Source organism: Notechis scutatus, chromosome 6 (genome assembly GCF_049901735.1).
Source record: "Notechis scutatus isolate UNSWTSFEM ecotype Mainland chromosome 6, rNotScu1.2, whole genome shotgun sequence".
In the NCBI taxonomy this organism is placed as follows: Eukaryota; Metazoa; Chordata; class Lepidosauria; order Squamata; family Elapidae; genus Notechis; species Notechis scutatus.
Window position 1 is genome coordinate 39,542,966 of NC_142014.1, and position 19,465 is coordinate 39,562,430.

General features: G+C 42.0%; 1 protein-coding gene across 6 annotated transcripts in view; it reads right to left on the reverse strand.

The window, feature by feature from the left end:
• Nucleotides 1–19,096, reverse strand: part of NAP1L1 (nucleosome assembly protein 1 like 1) — a 41,314-nt gene extending 22,218 nt beyond the window's left edge. For 2 of the 6 annotated variants that reach the window (XM_087968016.1, XM_087968015.1), the window contains exons 1-2: nt 18,845–18,959; nt 2,356–2,444 (exon numbers count right to left, since the gene is read on the reverse strand). In XM_087968016.1, coding sequence (XP_087824142.1) covers nt 2,356–2,413 — 58 coding nt within the window. In that variant the 5' untranslated portion in view covers nt 2,414–2,444; nt 18,845–18,959. Of the gene's footprint in view, nt 1–2,355; nt 2,445–4,857; nt 4,895–18,426; nt 18,738–18,844 lie in introns of those variants that run through there. The other 4 variants (XM_026667706.2, XM_026667707.2, XM_087968013.1 and 1 more) reach the window with 4 other exon arrangements.
• Between the last annotated feature and the right edge of the window lie 369 nt (nt 19,097–19,465).

Below are 19,465 nucleotides of genomic sequence, written 5' to 3' on the forward strand. Positions count from 1 at the left end.
GAAATGGCCTGAGCAATAAGGGCCTTAAGATCCTCTGATAATTCTGGAGCCATTCTTTCTGCTGAATGCATTCCCGCTGCAGTTGGAGTAAAGGAGGCCTCAGGTGATCCAGTCCTGTCTCTGGTCTGCAATTCTGCAGGACGAGGAAGCATGCAATCAAAAGGAAATCTCCGAGTTTGAATTTCCTCAGTAGGAGGGATAAATTCCTGTTTCCCATCTCCCTCTGGTGACCAAGTCCCTGAAACTGCAGGCAACTCCTGTGCTAATGGCTGCTGAGGGGAGGGACTAACAGGCCTTAGGCTGGGGAAATACCTCTTCTGGTCAGCTTGTTTCTGAGCTCTGGAGAACTGTTTTTCCAATGCTTTTTGCCTTCTTTCCTCTGCTCTTGTGGGCTTTCTGGAATAAAGAGCCTTTGCCTTTAATCTTGTTAGCAGCCTCTTTACTTGCAGATCTGGCCTTCCTGGGACTCTGCTTGGATCATTTAGCACTCATGGGCTCCATGCTGCAATTGCCCAGATTGCTGGGAGGAGAGCTCTCTCGATCCTCCAATCCTACTGCTCCAAAGGGAATTAAGGTCTGGAAGCCTTCCCTGGGCTGTGACAGTGGTGGACTACCAGTCTCCTGAATAGCCTGCACAACTCACCACATGGCCAAAATGGCCACTGCCGGCCCCCAAAATCAGCTGGAAGTCGCAAAAGCGAAAGCGGCTGCTCTGGAGCTACCCGATTAAGCCTGGGATCAAAACGACATGCTTCAGCACCCCCTCCCCCGGGGTTGGGGGGTTGTTGGGGGCTCCCCCTTGACTGCCTGGGCTGTTAGGCCTTCAATTGATAATTTAGGGGCCCGGAAAAAAAATGGTGCAGGCAGGATTTCCAATTGCTGCCTATTTACAATGTTTTGGATGCTTTTTGCAAACCTTTGGGAAAATCCACAGTATAAACTGCTGCTTCTGCTGAAATTGTTGGAGCCAACCTTTGCCACGTCTATAGGGCCAAGACTGAGTTGTGACTGGGGCTAGGAGGCTTCCTGTCCCAACAGGAAGAGGCATGACAAAGATTGATGACTCAGTCTCTGGGCAGAAAGGCAGATTCAACCCATATGTGGGCTGATACAGTTCTATAGAGGAATTATTGAGTCTATCATCTGCACCTCTATAACTGTGTGGTTTGGTTCTGCAACCCAACAGGACAGACACAGACTTCACAGGATAATTAGGACTGCAGAAAAAACAATTACTACCAACCTGCCTTCAATCGAGGACCTGTATACTGCACCAATCAAAAAGAGGGCTGTGAAAATATTTACAGACCCCCCTCACATCCCAGACATAAACTGTTTTAACTCCTTCCCTCAAAACAACGCTATAGAGCACTGCACACCAGAACAACTAGACACAAGAACAGGTTTTTCCCAAAAGCCATCACTTTGCTAAACAAGTAATACCCTCAACACTGTTCAACTATTACAAAGTCTGCACTACTATTACTATTAATCTTCTCATCATTCCTTATCACCCATCCCCTCCCACTTGTGACTGTATGACTGTAACTTTGTCGCTTGTATCCTTACGATTTATATTGACTGTTTCCTAGTATGATTTGATTGTTTATTATACTCTATGGCTATCATTAAGTGTTGTACCTATGCTTCTTGACTCTTGACAAATGTATCTTTTATGTATACAGAGAGTATTTGCACCAAGACAAATTCCTTGTGTGTCCAATCACACTTGGCCAATAAAGAATTCAATTCAATTCAATTCAATTCAATTCCTATTCTAATTCTATTCTAATTCTAATTCTAATTCTAATTCTAATTCTATGCTATTCTCCCAAAGGCATGCTGGAGAAATTTTGCATTTAAATTTAGCGTGTGTTCGTTTTGAAGACTGGAATCCTGTGTGTATTGACACTAAAATAAAGTTCATTCTATTCAGTGGAAGTCTAATGATATGTGGGAATGACCTTGGGAGACAGGGCAAGAGAATGGTCAGATACGACAACTCTGCCCACAGCATAAATATGGGCTGGGCAAGAGGCTAAAAAGAGATCTCCCCTAGTTCTTTGGGAAGTAAAGGAAAGAAATGCTTTCAGACTTGCAAGATGTTAAAACAACAATAAAATAAAATTAGCTTATCTAGTCATACTTCCCGTCTGGTCTACCTCATAATGCTGACAGCAGCTTATTTAGAAGTACTTTTCACAAATATTAAAATATTTGACTGTAACCTACAAGGCAAATACTGCATTTACCAAGGTGTTGTTTCCCCCACATCACTAATAGATGTTTGCTTTATTAGGCTTCATATTACATTTGAAAATGTGCATTTATAGTAGTAACTGTTTCTGTCTTTACCTTTACTGTTAGCATCCTCACCAGATTCTTCCTCTTCTACTTCTTCAACATCTTCCATATCTTGCTGGTCAAGTTCAGCCTGTTCTTTGCTATTCAAAGCAAGAATTTTCAATTTGTTATCAGATTTTTAATTTTTCTTAAAAGTTAACACTTCAAATACATTATGTTATCAACATTCTGATCAAAATATGTACAGAAGTTAAGGTCTTTCAAATCAATTTACTTAATGCAAAAATCATCAGGTTCTCTTATTTCAGCATTCTGCTTCAACATTAAAAACCAACTTTAGCAAAAGTGGAAAATATTCTTGTTCCGCTTATGCAACCCTTGGATAATTTGCAATTAAATGTGTTTCAGTTTAAGATACTGAAAATATTTCAGGGGTAGTGTGCAGTATATCTTGCTTTGTGATAAGCTTCTGCAATTAAAAACACCTAAATAATATGTATGTGAGCATTTATGAAGCATTACAAAAATAAAAATGTATAAATATTAATAAAAAAAGACACTCCTCAAGCTCTTGGGTGCTAGATGAATCAATGTATCTTCCCTGCAAAAAGATCATATGATGTAAATTTACATCATGTTGAATACACATGAAGATCAAAATTCTCAGCATTATAGTTACATAAAGAATCTAAGTGCCAAAAATGATAGATGTTACTGGAATTTGGTTTTGTAAGGCTTCACATTGATTTTTACTGTTCTGATGGATTATACAAAAGAATATAACTTGAATACACTGCTTGCAATACAATGCTCATTTAAATATTTATGCATCATTTCCAGTTATTCTAACTGCACTTTCCCCCTTTCCATTTATATTCTCCAAATGTATATTGCCTTGCCTTTGGCACACAAAACACTGTAACTGACATTTTTAAGAAAAAGTAAGACAACATTGTCATTCCAATTTAGCATTATTGATCAGAATGAAGAGCAAAGTGTCAGGTCAAGCATAAAGCTACTGGTTTCGGAATTTTTTTTAAAAAAAATTATATAACAACATGAATCTCACAATCAGTTCTCACTGGAACAGAACTTAAGACATGTCTTTACAAATGGTATTTATAAGTCAACACAACAAAACACTGATATTTTATTGTATCCATATGTAATCTGAATTCTATTCTTCTATTCACTTGTTCCTTCCATATTTATGTTGAATTCTTAAAGGGCAACAATCTTATCTTGTATAAGCCCACAAGAATCCTTGGGATAAATCATTATTTTAAGCAAGTTTAACATTGTTACATGTAGATATTCTCAGGCACCCTAAAATTAAATCGTTGTTATGGTACCATTATTGAAGGAAATATAGAAAAAGCTGTTTTAAAAAATGTACAGTAGAGCTTTGGGTCATGACCATAATCTGTTCCAGGATTTCGGACACAACCCAATTTGGTTTTGACCAAAAGTACCACCATCTGCGCAATTATGGATTTAAATCAAGGACTACCTGTATATATGTCCAACAATAAAATCTCATTATTAATACTTCAAATAACTTTGTGCAGTAATACAGAAGTGGTGATGAACAATCATTATACTATACATAGCGTAGTAATATAATACATATTAGTTTTTAACAAGCAAATCTGATTTTAACTGAAATAACATTGAGTAAGATTATAAGAAGTATGCTGGTTATAAATATCTTGAGAATGATTAGGCTGCTTATAAAAACTAGGCCTGTGCGTTACTCTGACTTTTAGTCTGAAAAAGGTGCTTTAAAGCAGGGACAATGAACCCCCAAAACATCTCAAAGCAATCACACAATCCTAAAGAAATAAAAGCTTCTTTAGGAAGAGATATGCAAGATTTGTGTGCTCCAAAGCGACCTTTTCACAACTGAATGAAAAGCATGACACAATCTTAAAAAAATATGTCAAACTTCTGCTTCTTTACAAGTCTGAGGCTTCTATGTTTAACTTCAGAGTTATGCGCTTAAAACCTAAGCTGAGGACAACCTACATTCTCTAGCAAATTTATCAAATTATTTTTGCAGTTTATTCATTTTAGGGAGTAGCCATTAAGTGAGCAAATAGTAAAAGCATTTTTGATCATTAAATATTATTCTACCACAATAAATGCTTCAAATATATATATTTAATAGAAAAGCATTTTATTTATATTGTGGTGGAAGAGGAACGTACTGTTCCTTTGTACTTTATGAATTGAGTTATGATATAGATATTTGACGATCATATTTCTATCTCTTTTTTAATTTCAAAAGTTTGTCAAAGGTCATCTTTGTTCATCCTTTTACAATATGAAACAAACCACCATGACACATTTGAATCAACTTTTTGAATTTAAAATACATTTACTTGCAAACATAAAAGCATTGCTATCTAATATTTAAAGCAAATATGCATAACTGCTCTGAATCTGGCATTAAATGTGACAGATAGTAAGTTGAAAGTTAAAGATGAATTTTGCAGTTCTAAGCGCTTTCAAAAATTAACATCAGTCAAAATGGGGAAAAAGTTGTATGCTTACTTGTCAATGTCTGCCATATTTTCAGATCGCAACAAACCTTTAAGAAAAGGAAAGTAATAATTTAAAATTGCTTTAAACAGAAATTATACTAATGTTCAACTACCGTGTTCCTCAGAAAATAAGGCCGGGCCTTATTTTCTTTTGACCCCCCCCCCCAAAAAACAGCTAGGCCGTCTTTTCAGGGGTGACTTAATCCCCCCCGTGCACCCTTGCCTAGAGTGCCCCATGGGCAGCCATGCTTCACCACCAGCCACTCCTAAAGGCTGACCATGGTGGAGCATGGAGAGCTCCCACCCCCGCCAAGCGCTTTTGCTGCAGATCCAGGTATGGTGCTGGCTGCAGGCTGGGTCAGCGGGCGGGTGGCGGCAGCGTGGATGTCAGCCTTGGCAGCAGCGGGGCACTTTGCATCATAGGACCTTCGGCAGCTGCCGTTGCCACTTCCTCTGCCGCCGCTTTCCCTTCTGCCCTCGCCGTGGCTTATGCTGCATTCAGAGTGCTGCCACTGGGCAAGACGCAGAGGCCGGAGTCCCTGCTGGACATCGCGGCAGTAGTGGAGAAGTGGCCCTTCCAGTGGGTGGAGAAATGGTTCGAGCATTCTTCCACCAGCAGCGTTTCAGCTGCTTCTCAGGCAGGGAAGCAGCCTCCATAGCTTCCACGGTTCCCACCGGCACTGGCAACTCTCTTGCCAGTGCTTTCCCCAACAACAGCGGCAGCAGTGGCAGGACAGACCCCGCTGCCAACGAGAACCACCTGCCCTCCCGCAGGGGCATCACTTTGCTTGATGGTGGCTGCATCGGCAACATCCTGCAAGTCGGTGAGTCATTTGGGCTTCAGTGGGTGGAAGTGGCAGCAGGAGGGTGATGCCATCGTTTCCCCCCACACACACTTTGCTTCCCGTCCCAGAGCTTCGGGTCACAGTCTCGTCCCCTGTACGGTCAGGCGCTCTCCTCTTGCTCCAGCCGCCCGAAACGCCCCGTGGACCTTTTCCCCCTCTTTTAAGTTGGGCATTGGTAGAAGTTACCCTGAACGCCCTTTTTATCTATGCTGCGAGAGAGCCCAGGATGGGTTGACTCCTTCCTATGACATCATAGCTGAGTCTGTACTAAGATATAAAAGCCAGCCCCGGGAGAGACCCCAGCTTTGGCGAAGATACTTGACAGACTGAAAGGTGTCTCTGAAAGCCCAAAATAAATACAGAAATACGTCTTACCCTCTCCGGACGAATCAAGGGAGGGGCTGGGCTCTCTCGCAGCATAGATAGAAAGGGCGTTCACGGTAACTTCTACCAATGCCCATTCTCCTCCATGCTGCATTGAGAGCCCAGGATGGGACATACCAAAGCTTGCATGTCCACAGGTGGGTCCTTGTCTGGTTCATCACACTGACTGTGGAACCACTCGTTGAAGCACCCATTTGCCGAAGGCTGCAGTCGCCGAGGCAAAAGCATCCAGACAATAGTGTCTGATGAAAGGAGACGGGGATGTCCACGTAGCCGCACGACAAATCTCCTCCAAGGATGCTTGGGTCGCCCAGGCAGAAGTGGCCGTGCTTCTGGTAGAGTGCGCCGTCAGACCTCAGGGAACCGGAAGTGCCGCAGCTTTGTAGGCCTGCTCAATGCAAGACCTGACCCACCTGTTAATAGTAGGAGAAGAGGCCTTGTGCTCCAAGTGAGAAGGGACAAAGGAAACAAACATGGCTTCCGACTTCCTGAAGTAGGAAGTCCGCTTAATGTATATTCTAAGAGCCCTTCTTACGTCTAGCGTGTGTCACTGCGGCTCTAAGTCATGGTGCGGGAGAGGACAGAAGTCAGGCAAAACAATGTCCTGGGACCTGTGAAACCAGGTGTTAACCTTCGGAATAAATGAGTGGTCCAGACGAAGAACAACCCTATCATCGTGAAAGGAACAAAGGTCCTGTCTGATGGAAAGAGCACCAAGCTCGGAAACCCTCCTGGCAGAAGTGATGGCAACAAGGAACACTACCTTCAGAGTCAGGAAACGGTGAGACATTGTTCTAAGGGGTTCAAAGGGGGGGCTTTGTAAGGGCATTAAGGACCAAATGAAGGTCCCAGGAAGGATACCTGTGAACCACCGGAGGGTGCAGGTTGGAAGCCCCTTTCAAAAACCTCCTGACTGAAGTGTGATGGGAGAAGGAAGGAAGTGAACCCCATGAAAGGACTGAGGAGAGGGCCGCAACCTGCCTGCGTAAGGTGTTGGGGGCCAAACCTTTCTCCAGCCCATGCTGAAGGAAGCTAAGAACTTCTGCCAACTGGGCTGAAGCAGGAGAAAGACCCTCCCTAAGGCACCATCGGGAAAAAGCCTTCCAGGTGGCATCATAGATGTGCCTTAGAAGAAGCCAGAATAGTGAGGAATAGTGAGGAAGTGCCACACGGTCAGCTTGAACCACTGGGGCTCTGGGTGGAGCAGGGCCCCCTGGTGAAGGGAGATTAGATGGGCAGGGATCCTCCAAGGAGAAGCCACCGATAGGTTGACCAGGTCCGCAAACCAGGGCCTCTTTGGCCAATAGGGTGCCAGGAGGAGGAACTCCGCACGTTCCTCCAACGTCTTCCGAATTACTGCTGGAATGATGGGAAGCGGGGGAAAGGTGTAGAGGAGACCCTTGGGCCATCTGCACCGAAGAGCATTGGTCCCCTCCGCTCCCTGGCAAGGAAACCTGGTGAAGAATCTGGTGACTTGGGTGTTTTGAGGAGTGGAGAAAAGATCCACCTCCGGTGTTCCGAATCTGAGGGAAAGATCCCTGAATAGAGACGGAGGAATGGACCATTCTGCCTGGTCGACTAGGCTCCTGCTGAGTCGGCCTGGGAGTTGTTGACCCCGGAGATGTGGTCTGCCGAGATCGATAACAGGTGTTTCTCTGCCCATAACCCCAGCCGTAGAGCCTCTCTCATGAGGGCTTTGGACCTCGTCCCCCCTTGCCGGTTGACATGAGCCTTTACGGCCATGATGTCCATAAGGACTAGAACATGAGAGCCGGTCACTGATTGCCTGAAATGCTTGAGAGCCAGAAATATAGCTCTGAGCTCTAACCAATTTATGAGAAGGGTCTGTCCCGATCTGGACCAAACGCCCTGAGCTATATGGCCCTGCATATGGGAACCCCAACCCAGGAGGCTGGCATCGGTGGTTATCACTAGCCTATCTGGGTCCCTGAACAGGAGTCCCCTCCAGATAGATGGGGAATGCCACCAATTGAGAGATCTCCGGATTTGTGGTGGGAGCGAGACCTTGATGGATGAGTGGCTGGTTCCTGCTCGTTGGTAGGGAAGCAGGAACCATTGGAGGGCTCGGGAGTGGAGCCGAGCCCACGGGACAATGCCAATACAGGAAACCATCTTCCCCAGAAGTTTGGACAGCAGCAACAGGGGGACAATTTGATGTTGCTGGATCTGGCTGATGATCTCTGCAAGGCTCTTTCCACGAGCTGGGGACAGGAAAACCTGGCACGACATGGTATCGATGACTGCTCCCAAGTGTTGCAATTTGGTTGTAGGAGGGAACTGGCTCTTTTTGGTGTTGATGGAAAATCCATGGCTCTGGAGACATGAGAGGGTAATTTGCAGACCCCGATGGGCCGCAAGGATGGAAGAGGAAAGAATCAATATGTCGTCCAAGCAGCATTGGATCCTCACTGGAATAGAACGCAGAGATGCCACCAATGCTGCCAGAACCGTTGTGAAGACCCTTGGAGCCGATGAGAGGCCGAAGGGAAGTGCTCGATACTGGTAATGGGTATTCCGATAACAGAAACGGAGAAACTGGCGATGATGAGGCCAAATTGGGATGTGGAGGTAAGCCTCAGTGAGATCAATGGAAGAGAGGAGGTCACCCTCCCGAACGCTCTCTAAAATAGAATGTAGAGTCTGCATTTTAAATCGCCTGTATTTTACAAATTGGTTGAGAAATTTTAGATCAAGGATGGCTCGCCACCCCCGAGGCTTTGGGAACGATGAAAAGGCAAGAGTAAAGCCCACATCCCCGTTGAGACGGGGGAACAGGTTGAATAGCCCTGATTTCAAGAAGGTGCTGAATGGCCTGATTCATGAGGGCTTGCCTGGAAATGTCCCGAGATACAGGACAGATTAAAAAAAAAAATTGGGGGGTGGGGTTAGGAAGTCCAATTGTAACCCTGACCTAATAGTGCTGAGCACCCAGGCGTTCGTCGTTGACTCCTCCCATTTGGAGGCAAAGAAGGCTAGGTGACCTCCGATGGGTAGGGAGAACGAGGGATTACTTAGAGCGACAGAAGGAACGACCCCCTCCCCCCCGAAAGGGCCGTTTACCAGCAGAAGGTTGTTGCCTGCCAGATATTTCCGCCCGTTGGCCTTGGCAATGGGAGCATGGCCTGTGAGAGTGGGGGAAGCGAGATGAGGTCTCCGCTCAGAAGGTAGGAGGGCGATAAGGAGCAGGGCGATAGTGGGCCTTCTTCCCAGAGGAAGAGAGGATTTTACATTTATCTCTGGTTTCGATGAGATAAGGTTCCAGAGCATCGCCAAAAAGCTTATCACCTGCGAAAGGAACTGAAGCCAGCTTCCATTTTCGGTGTGACTCCGCCTGCCAATTTCAGAGCCATAAAAGTCTTCTTGCTGCTACAGAAAATGCCATGGCCTTGGATGCAAATTTGGCGGAATTGAGAGTGGCATCCGCAGTGAATTCCGCCGATCGTGTTTACGATCGCTCCAAACTGCAGGCGTGGGGGAGGTCTGCAGACGCTGCCCAGCTTGCCTGCACAGAGCTCTGTGGCGCTGCTCCCAATGTTGCAGGGCTCTCCTGAAAGAGCAGCTGCCCAGATCCCTGGGAGCTGCTTGAAGAGAGGAAAGAAGTACTGAAGATCGCTGGTGATTGCTATCTAACAGAACGCTTTAAGAGACACAGCTACTGACTGAAAGGAGCGGAGTCAAAAGCTGGGGTCTCTCCCAGGGGCTGGCTTTTATATCTTAGTACAGACTCAGTTATGACGTCATAGGAAGGAGTCAACCCATCCTGGGCTCTCGATGCAGCATGGAGGAGAATTGCTTTATTCTCATTGCCTCTGTCAGTTCCCTAGGAATACAGTCTGGCCGGGCAGCTTCCTCCCCCCACCTCCTGGTAGTTTTAAAAAAGGAACCGTCTATCTGTTTTTCCCTTCAAGCAGAGGCAAACCTTCCAATCCAAACATAGGAGAAAGGGAATCATCCTACAGACCTCCTTAGAAGTATGAATGAAGTGGCTGAAATGCTGCTGGTGGAGAAATGCACTTGAACCATTCCTCCACCTGCTGGAAGGGCCACTTCTCCGCTACCACCGCGATGTCCAGCAGGGACTCCAGCCTCTGTGTCTTGCCCAATGGCAGCACTCCGAACACAGCATAAGCCGTGGTGAGGGCAGAAGGGAAAGCGACGGCGGAGGAAGCGGCGGCCAGCAAAGATCCCATGACGCAAAGTGCCCCACCACCGCTGAAGCCGTCTTCCACGCTGCTGCCGCCCACCGCCCCGGCCTGCAGCCAACACCATACCCGAGTCTGCAGCAAAGGCGCTTGGTGGGGGTAGAGTTCTCCGCAGTCCATGATCGGCCATTAGGAGCGGCTGGTGTTGAGGCATGGCTGCCCGTGGGGTGCTCCGAACAGCAAGTTCCCCCTGCCCTTCCCCCCATTTCGCATGTTTTAAAATAGGCCTAAATTTTGGGGGAGGGGCTTAATTTCACCGTATACCTAGAAAACATGCTGGGCCTTCCTATTGTGGGGGCCGTGTTGTTGGAGAAACAACAGTATCTTGCAATGGATCTGGAAGAGATATGCTATTGTAACCATTTTTAAGCCTATCAGAACCATGGTCTTCCTCTTTTTGTATGATCACAACCAATGTATTAGGTTGAAAAGTCTTTAAGTAATATTCCTAAACTACACTATGAATGGTGGAAGAATCCAAAGTTATCTTGGTACAGAAAAAAGACACTTATGACTTGATCATCTCCTAACAACTACAGGGAGTGCTATACTACAGAAGTAATTTTGATGTTTCAAACCATAGTTTGCACTCTGAAAAGAAAGTTGTCTGTGTATTCAAAATTGTTCTGCAATACTAAGGTAAACCTATCCACAAAGATTAGCAGAAGCAAACACTGGAAATGCAACTGATCTGCAACTGATTTCAAAATAGATAATTTTAATTGATATTGCTGCGACCAATTGTATTTGTTAGTCATCACAATTAACTCCCTCTTATCTTTATTAACAAAGAGTATGTGTGATTATGGCATGTAAAATTTATTAACTTCTTTCTGTGCAAATTGTAACATTGTGTTCTGAAACATTGTTCTTACTTGAAGGATCTTATTCATCCTAGCACTTGCTTCTCCAATATTGTTATTCATTTGCAGAGATATCCGTGACAGACAGACTCACATAACTGGTCATTGTTAACTGAGCAGGGTTGCTTCTTGCACATAAGCTGCATACTCAGGAATGCCAGACTATATTAGATAACAATTTAAAGTATTTGTATTATTGAATTCTGATATATTGTATTTTTTCCCACCAGAAGAACAGATATACAAAATTGTTATTAGAACTTTGGACACATTTAGTTAAAACAATATATTTAGTTAAAAGCAATTAGATATTACTAGTAAAGGCCAATTTTTCCATTAAGTTATCAAATAGCAGGTTTCTTCAATGGCTTGTCTGGAGTCTATTTGATGGCTTTAGTGGAAGACCATTTTTAAAAAGATATTGATAAGATTGAGCAAGTCCAGAGATGAGTAACAAAAATGGTGCAAGGTCTTAGGGACAAAACATATCAGGAGAGATAGGAGGAACTGAATATGTACAGCCAGGAGAACAGATGGGGGAAAGGGGTGACAAGATTGAACATTTAAATATATTAAGGGTGTGAATAAGTTTCTAGAAGGCAGCATTTTCAGTATTAAGCAAAAATCAAGAATACAGGGACATAATGCCAAACTGATAGGATGGAAATTTAAAAGTAATGTTAGAAAGTAGTATATCAGGTAAAAAATAATGAGTCAATTATCAGTAACTGAGTTTAAATATGCTTGGGATAAACATATGTCCATTATCCAACAAAAATTTAAAAAATACAATAAAAATAAATTTATAAAATAATTAAAAATAAGAAAAAAAAAATCTTCAAAGAGCAGACTCAATGGACTGCTAAATCTTTTTCTGTCATCAGTTTTCTATGTTTCTATATTTTGACTGATAATCAAATTGATTTAGCAAATCATCAAAGTTTTCATACTTCCAACCTTATTGAGTGATGTATCTTCCATTTGTATAATAGTTTCCAGCTATTTTGAGTAAGATACGTGTCAAAACACTAACTGCCTTTTCAAGGGTTCCTCAAACATAGCCTTTCTACATAAAACTATTACATGCAAGGTACTGATAAACTTGCATCAATTTTTAGAACTATATTTCATTAGATTCAAACACCTTCAAATTTTGTTTCAAACACAGATGTATCTGCACACACAATACAAATCCTCTTGTATAGCATTTCATTTCACTTGAATGAATTATGTAAGATCATTGTGATGTCTCTAACAATTCGAATTTTCATTATGAAATATCTACAAAAATATTTTTAAAGTTTAATAGCATTATTTACAAAGTGTTCTTCTATTCATTAAATTTGGAACCATAAACAATAACTAAATATACTGAAATGGCCTCTTTTTTCTATAAAATATAAATTTTATATTAAATTTGCATCAATGCAGAAATGCTAATGTGATCTGATTAAAAGTGGAATGGTCAAAAATTCAGTTGAACATCTTTGGAACCAATGACACTTTCAGCCTATCTCTCTAAACTGTTAACACCAGTTGCTGCTATGGTAACAATCTTTACAAACCAATCTTGCATTTTGTTATTATAGACTGAATACTGTAACAGAAACTGTTGACAACTTAAAAAATACTCATTTAATTTTATTTTCCTAAATGACATTGCTAGATTTTCTATAAATGGAATTCAAAAAAGAGATCCAAATCATATGCTTCTTGAAAAACATGACTTATTAATCCGAAGCAGGGATGTCAAACACAAGGCCTGCTGGCTAGATCCAGCCTGGGATGTGGTTAGATGCAGCTCACAGGGTCATCCTGTAAAATTTAAGGGGCCGGCCAGCATGGCTTCAGCCCAGTTTACTCAATGCAAAGAGAAAACATTTGGTGAGTGGCGTAAAACTGGCCATGCCCAGTGAGTGTTGGCAAGCTGGCCACACCCACCCAGTTGGCCACACCCATCTCCCCCCCCCCGAAGGTCAACCACAGCCCTGATGTTGCCCTCAATGAAATTGAGTTTGACACCCCTCATCTAAAGGAAGTAACATGGCATTAAAACCAGACTGCCTGAACAGTCTACCACTTGTAGGATTCATTTTTTAAAAATGCTGTGCACCCCCAGAATGGTCAAATGTGTATACTTTGGAAGAAAAACATGCATTTCAAAAAAAAGTGGAAGATTTCAGGATCAGAACATGAAATTTTGCACATAGTTGGGAATTGATTAACATAACAAAAGAGAAGGACAATAAATTCAAGAAAAAATTAAATATTGATGGTAGGTGGGGAGATGTTTCTTCAAGTTTGCTTTATCAATGATGTACCTTGATTTCACAGAGGATGATTATGGCAAAAAAAAAAAAACCTGCTGCTTTAGTTCAGTTTATGCATCCTATCCACTCTTATCTTTCTGCATTGCAGAGGAAGCCATTTAATCTTTCATTGAATTCTCCACTAGAAAGAATAGCAAAGAGAGTCAAGAGACCTTAATTTAAGAAACTAGAACCACAAAGTCTTGCCAGACTAAGCAACAGTACACGGTAACAATATCAGACCTTAAACTCAAGGACTTTTTGTCTACATCATCAGGCTTTATCTGGATATTTAAAGTAACATAAAGGTCAATCTTGAACTCTGTATTAAGGTCTAAAAAGTTGTCAGCAGATTCATGAATACATCATGGATATTATCCAATCTGTACTGTCTATGTAGTAACTACCTGTTTACTGACATCTTGTATCTTTTCCCCTAGCATTCTTAAGATAAAAAGGGAAGAGAAGAGAGAAAAGAGACTGATTGAAATATCAAAAGTCCTTTGAAAGCAATGGTTCATATTAATGATGGTTGCTGTGTCCCAGGGTCATGCAATCTTCTGCAAGCAAAGTCAATTGGGAAGCCAGATTCATTTAACAATCAGGTTACTAACTTAACTACTGCAGTTATTCACTTAATTATGATAAGAAATATCACAAATGTCTCACTTAACAGAAATTTTGGGGTCAATGGTAGTTATAAGTCAAGGACTACCTATACTCCTTTCTCTAGAAAAATATTCCACAAAAATCATATTATTCTCAACCAATCCCAGTGATCCAATTTCTAAATGTTTTGCTTAAGTTGTTAAAAAGATTATGGTACAATTAGTCCTCGATTTATGACCAATTGCTTAGCAACCATTCAAAATTCCAGCAGGCCTAACTGGGAGATACTTACAACCCAGATTCAAAGTTTCCACAGTGCCTCCCAGGGTCACATGATTGCACTTCGGGCATTTGGACACATAACTATGTTTTTTGATGGCTTTGCCAAAAACTGGTATTTACTTCTAGTTTTCGGCAAAACCACATCCTTACGTTTATTTAATGAACACAACAGTAACAACTATAGTGATTTGCTTAATGACTGCCATAACAAAAGGCTGTAAATTAGGGTCAGTCACATGGTGGATACATTTTATGACCATCATGAATTATGACCATAATGAAGCTTATTTATCATGATCATATCTTAAAAATTACTTGTAGTCTGTAAATGGGAAATATCTGCCCAATCCGTGCAGCTTTAGGAGTTGAAATCCAAGCATCTCAAAAGTTGCCTAGGTTGTGAAACAGTGCTAAAATGAATCTTTAGAGTTTAAATAGAGGAGCACTGCATAAATACAAAGAGACTGTAGCAACTCTGTCCATAGTTAGAATTGAAAATTTGATTGTTCCATTTTCCAACACATTTTGAACATGATGTACAATATTATGAGAACCAGAACTTCAGTGAGGCAAGATTCCCCTTTCAGCAAATTTATTTTTAAGAAAACATTTCCATGCAATTTAACTTTTTTGTAAGGACTCAATTCTGCAAATCTCATGAAAATTTTGGAAAGTCATAATACTGAGGAAAAGATCCTATCCTCCTATAGTACTTACTTATACTATGAAATCTAAACTAAAGGTGATTGAGAAAAGTGCACCAGAACAGGACAGATCCCAAAAATAGAAAAAAATGATACATTAACCTAATTTGCAGCTACTGAGAAGGAAATCCCTATTAGGAATTCTTAAGAAAGCAATCAAAAATAAAAATGTCAATATTGCTACACTGGCATATATCTATGAGTACTACAATGCTTGGGATAATACTGTGTGCAATAATGGCTCACAGGCCTTGAAATAGGGTGCTAGAGTTGGAAAAAGTATGATTATCTATTCCATAACATCAGTTATTAAGAGGAAAAAAACAGAAAGGGGGTATCAAAGGTGCTTTTTTCCTGAAAAAACATCTGTCTAATAATGGAACAGAATACTGAATTTACAGTGGACTAGTATTATTCAACAAAATTCTTATATTCATCACTGTCACAGAATCCAAATATTATCTGTATAATGTAGCAAAGCCCATTTCAACATCTGTATCACAATAATATTGGGAAAGGAGGTCTATGAACAATAGACATTCCAGATAGTAGCTCTATTTAATACTCCACAAGAAAGGATTAGGTTCTAATTTCCTATCCGTGTTTGAAACATAACTGGATGTTTTTAAACAGCAATTCATGATCCCAGAGAGTAATGTCTACATTAATTACCACATGGGTATTCCAGTTATGTTTTGCTGATCATTAGGGCAATACAGATCAATTAAGCAAATATTATTAAATTACCTTTATGCTAGGTGCTACCATACAGTTAATATAAATAGTGCATGATAAATACACAATATTGAAAACATGGAAACTTGGCAGTATACAAACACATGAAAAACTACTTTCTCAGCTCTGGTTTTACTTCAACCATAATTAATATTTGTATATACCCTGTTTCTCCAACAATATGGCCTCCCCCAATAGGAAGTCCCAGCATGTTTTATAGGCATGAAATGAAATTAAGCCCCAACCCCAAATTAAGGCCTATATTAAAACATGCGAAATGGGGAAAATGGCGGAGGGGCTTGCTGTTAGGAAGTACTTTTGTTGCACACCCGGATATGGTGCTGCCTGCGTTGACCCTGATACAAACGCCTGATACAAACGCCGAGGTCAACATCCAAGCTGTCGCCGCCTGCCCTAAGATGCAAGGGGGAAATTAAGTCACCCCGAAAAGATGGCCTAGCCGTTTTTTGGGGCTCAAAAAAATAAGACCCAGCCTTATTATATGAGAAACACGGTAAATGTTGCTGAACATAAACTGATTTGCAGTGTTACTTTAAAAGGTGGTTGGGACATTTGGCAGCAGCAAATTGAGTATTTTAAAAAATGCCAGTGGGCTACATAAGGCTGTTTGGCAGGTCACATGCAGTCCACAGGCCAATGTTGTATAGGCATAACCTATGCACATACTATACTATTATGTTGTGTACATCAGGTGTTGAATCGGTCAATTTGTTTATTTACTATTTGAATTGCAATCCATGAGTAATATCAAGTTTATAAAGGTATTTCTCGCAGTTTCAACATCCCAGTTATCATTGTTAGGCGAATCCTACCTAAGTGTCCCATGGTTACGTGATTGCCACTTGCAATCTCCTGCCAGCTTCCTTAATGACTTTGTCTGAAGCTGGCAGTAAAGGCAGCAAATGGCAACTTTATGACCATGGGACACTGCAATGTCATTATTGTGAGCCAGTTGCCAAATGCCTCAGTTGTGATCATGTGATTGCAGGAATGCTCCAACTTCAGAAATTACAATGTAACTCATCCACTGTCAGTCACACACACCCCCCCCCCATACAAAACTATAACTCTGAATAACTGCTAAACAAGTGTTTGTTCAATGAGATCTATCTGTATTACGAAACACAACTAAACCAACCTCAGTTAAGGAACTCTAACACATGACCAGATTGTAAAGTGCAGGACCAGTTTTCTGATTCAACACAACTGACTGTGCTTTCCTGGAAAAATGCATCTGAAAATTTATTTTATTTAATTTATCTGAAAAGCTTCAGTTTAATAAAGTAGATTAAATAATGCTTATATTTACATGTGGTAGAATATCCTCCTGAGCCAAAACTCCTAGTATTCATTACTTTGCTAGACCCAATGCATTTTTATAATTTTGGACATGCATCTTCAGATATATTAATCACTTCCATTTTACAGAAGGGTAACCAAAAGAAAGTAACTTGCCAAGAGCTGCCAGCCATTTAAAATAAATATTGCTACAGATTGTGTAACAATTAGGGTTTTATGTCTCTAAATTTAACACTATTAATAGACAACACCTAGATGTGCAAGAAAACTATTTTTGCTATTTAAAATATCAATTTGTGAAAATGTTTCTATACAACACATTGGCCAACAAAAAATATAATTGAATTGGAAAGTCATGAAAAATTTCAAGCCAATTTTTTAAAAGACAAATTCACTTGCCACATCAGAGAATACAAAAAATCCAGAATTTAAGGTCATGCCAACTGTCATTTGCACCCTTTTTAGACATTAAATCGTACATTAAAAAAAGCACAAGTCTTGTGTATATGCATTCTTTGGATACCTTTCTTATATTTTATAATCTTAGGTCCCTCACTAATTTATATTCAAAACCCACCATTACCCAATTTCTGAAACAGACTTATCTTTTAATCTTCTACTGAAATGGTATCTCTCATTTTACACATCTCCTTTTTGTTGCCACATCAAAAAGAAAATAGTGGTAGTGCGCTACTGTATGTCCCACCCTTCTAATCAAATGCAACCAGCTATCTACTGAAAAACAATGAAGCAAGGAATAGTATTTCAAGACACTTTAATCTTGCTTTTATAGTGTCCTGTCCTTAAAACCATATGGTCTATCATAAAGCCTGTTCTGTAGATTAAAGTGCAGCCACCCTAACAGTTAATGTGATGCTGTCTAAAACCATAGTCCTGGCACTATCTCAAAAGTTATAAAGTACATTTAGAATAGCTATTAAAACAACCAACTGAGTCAACAAAATTGATCTACAAATACAACACTCTCTCTGTGCAAAAAGAGGGAAAGTGAAAAAAGGACTTTTTATTAGTACGTATGGGAACTGCTTTTAAATCGCGGGGAGGGGGGTTATAAAACAGCGTAAAGTTATCTCTAAACCGATTGTTTCCTCAGGGAACAGGAGTGATAGACTCCCCGCCTCAACGCGCACCCTCCCCAAAAGCCCACACCTAGCCTCTCCCGGGGACCCACTGTTAAAACCGACTGCCTATTTCGATCCCCTTTTCCCTACCCCTTCTTCGCGGCAAAATCCTATTAACGTCTCAGCCCTGGTAAGAGGTTTTAATCCACGCAGCGCCACTTACAGGTCACCGACTCCAGGGGGAAAGGCGCCGGAGGCGGCCCAGACCTGCCTGTTTTCCACGTGTTTGCTAGTGCTTCAGCCGGCCAGACTAGGCCCGGCCAAGCCAAGCCAGATCGAGCCGCCCGGCCAAAGGCCTCACCCTAAGGCGAAAGTGATGAGGGCGGAATTAGAAACATGGCCTTGCGCGCGCGACTAGTCTCCCACTCGAGCAACCACCACCGCTGAGAAGTGAGGCACAATCCCCACAAGAAGACCAACGGCCAAGAAGGGCACCGCCTCAGCCCGCTTTCTCCCCCTTCCTCTGTGCCGACTGGACGCGAGGAACCCTGCAACTGGTGGGCCGAGATCGATATCTAGCCGGCGGGTGGTCCGGCTGTGATCTTCACGATCCCACCCTCGAAGACACGCGTCTCGGTTACCTGCGCGAGGCCGGGTCTCGCAGTGACTCAGGATTGAGGAAGAAGCGTCTCGCAGCCGGCGGTAAAAAGACCCAAGCTCCCGCCGCTCGCGCTCATATAGAATTAACGTCACTACGTAACACCCCCCCACCCTCCACCGCCTCTCTTTCCCGCGCGCCTCGGTCTCCAGGCAACCTCGGGCGCGCGCCTGCCAGGGAATGGCTAAATTGCTGCCTAGTGACAAATAAGGAATCCTCTCTCTCTCTCTCTCTCGCTCTCGCTCTCTCCCGCCAATCAACCCGCCAACCCTCAAGCCAGGCGGCTGCATTGGCGCTCCGCGGTTAGGCCACGTGCTCCCGGATTCTCTGTGATAAACAACGCGCGGAGCGAAAGGGAAGGAAGGATGCTCGTGCTGGGAGTGTGCAAATTTTCCCTTTTCTGAGGCAGACATTTCCAAATTAACCATCTTCTGTTTCTCCATAACTGAGTGTTGAGTGCTATTATTATCACTACATTAATACTCTAAACTGACATTATTCAGTGTATAAATTGTGGTTGCAGTTGTCTTAATTTTTTTATTATATTTAACTCAGATATATTGAGTTACTGTATTTTATTGTCTCAATATACATCCATGCGGAT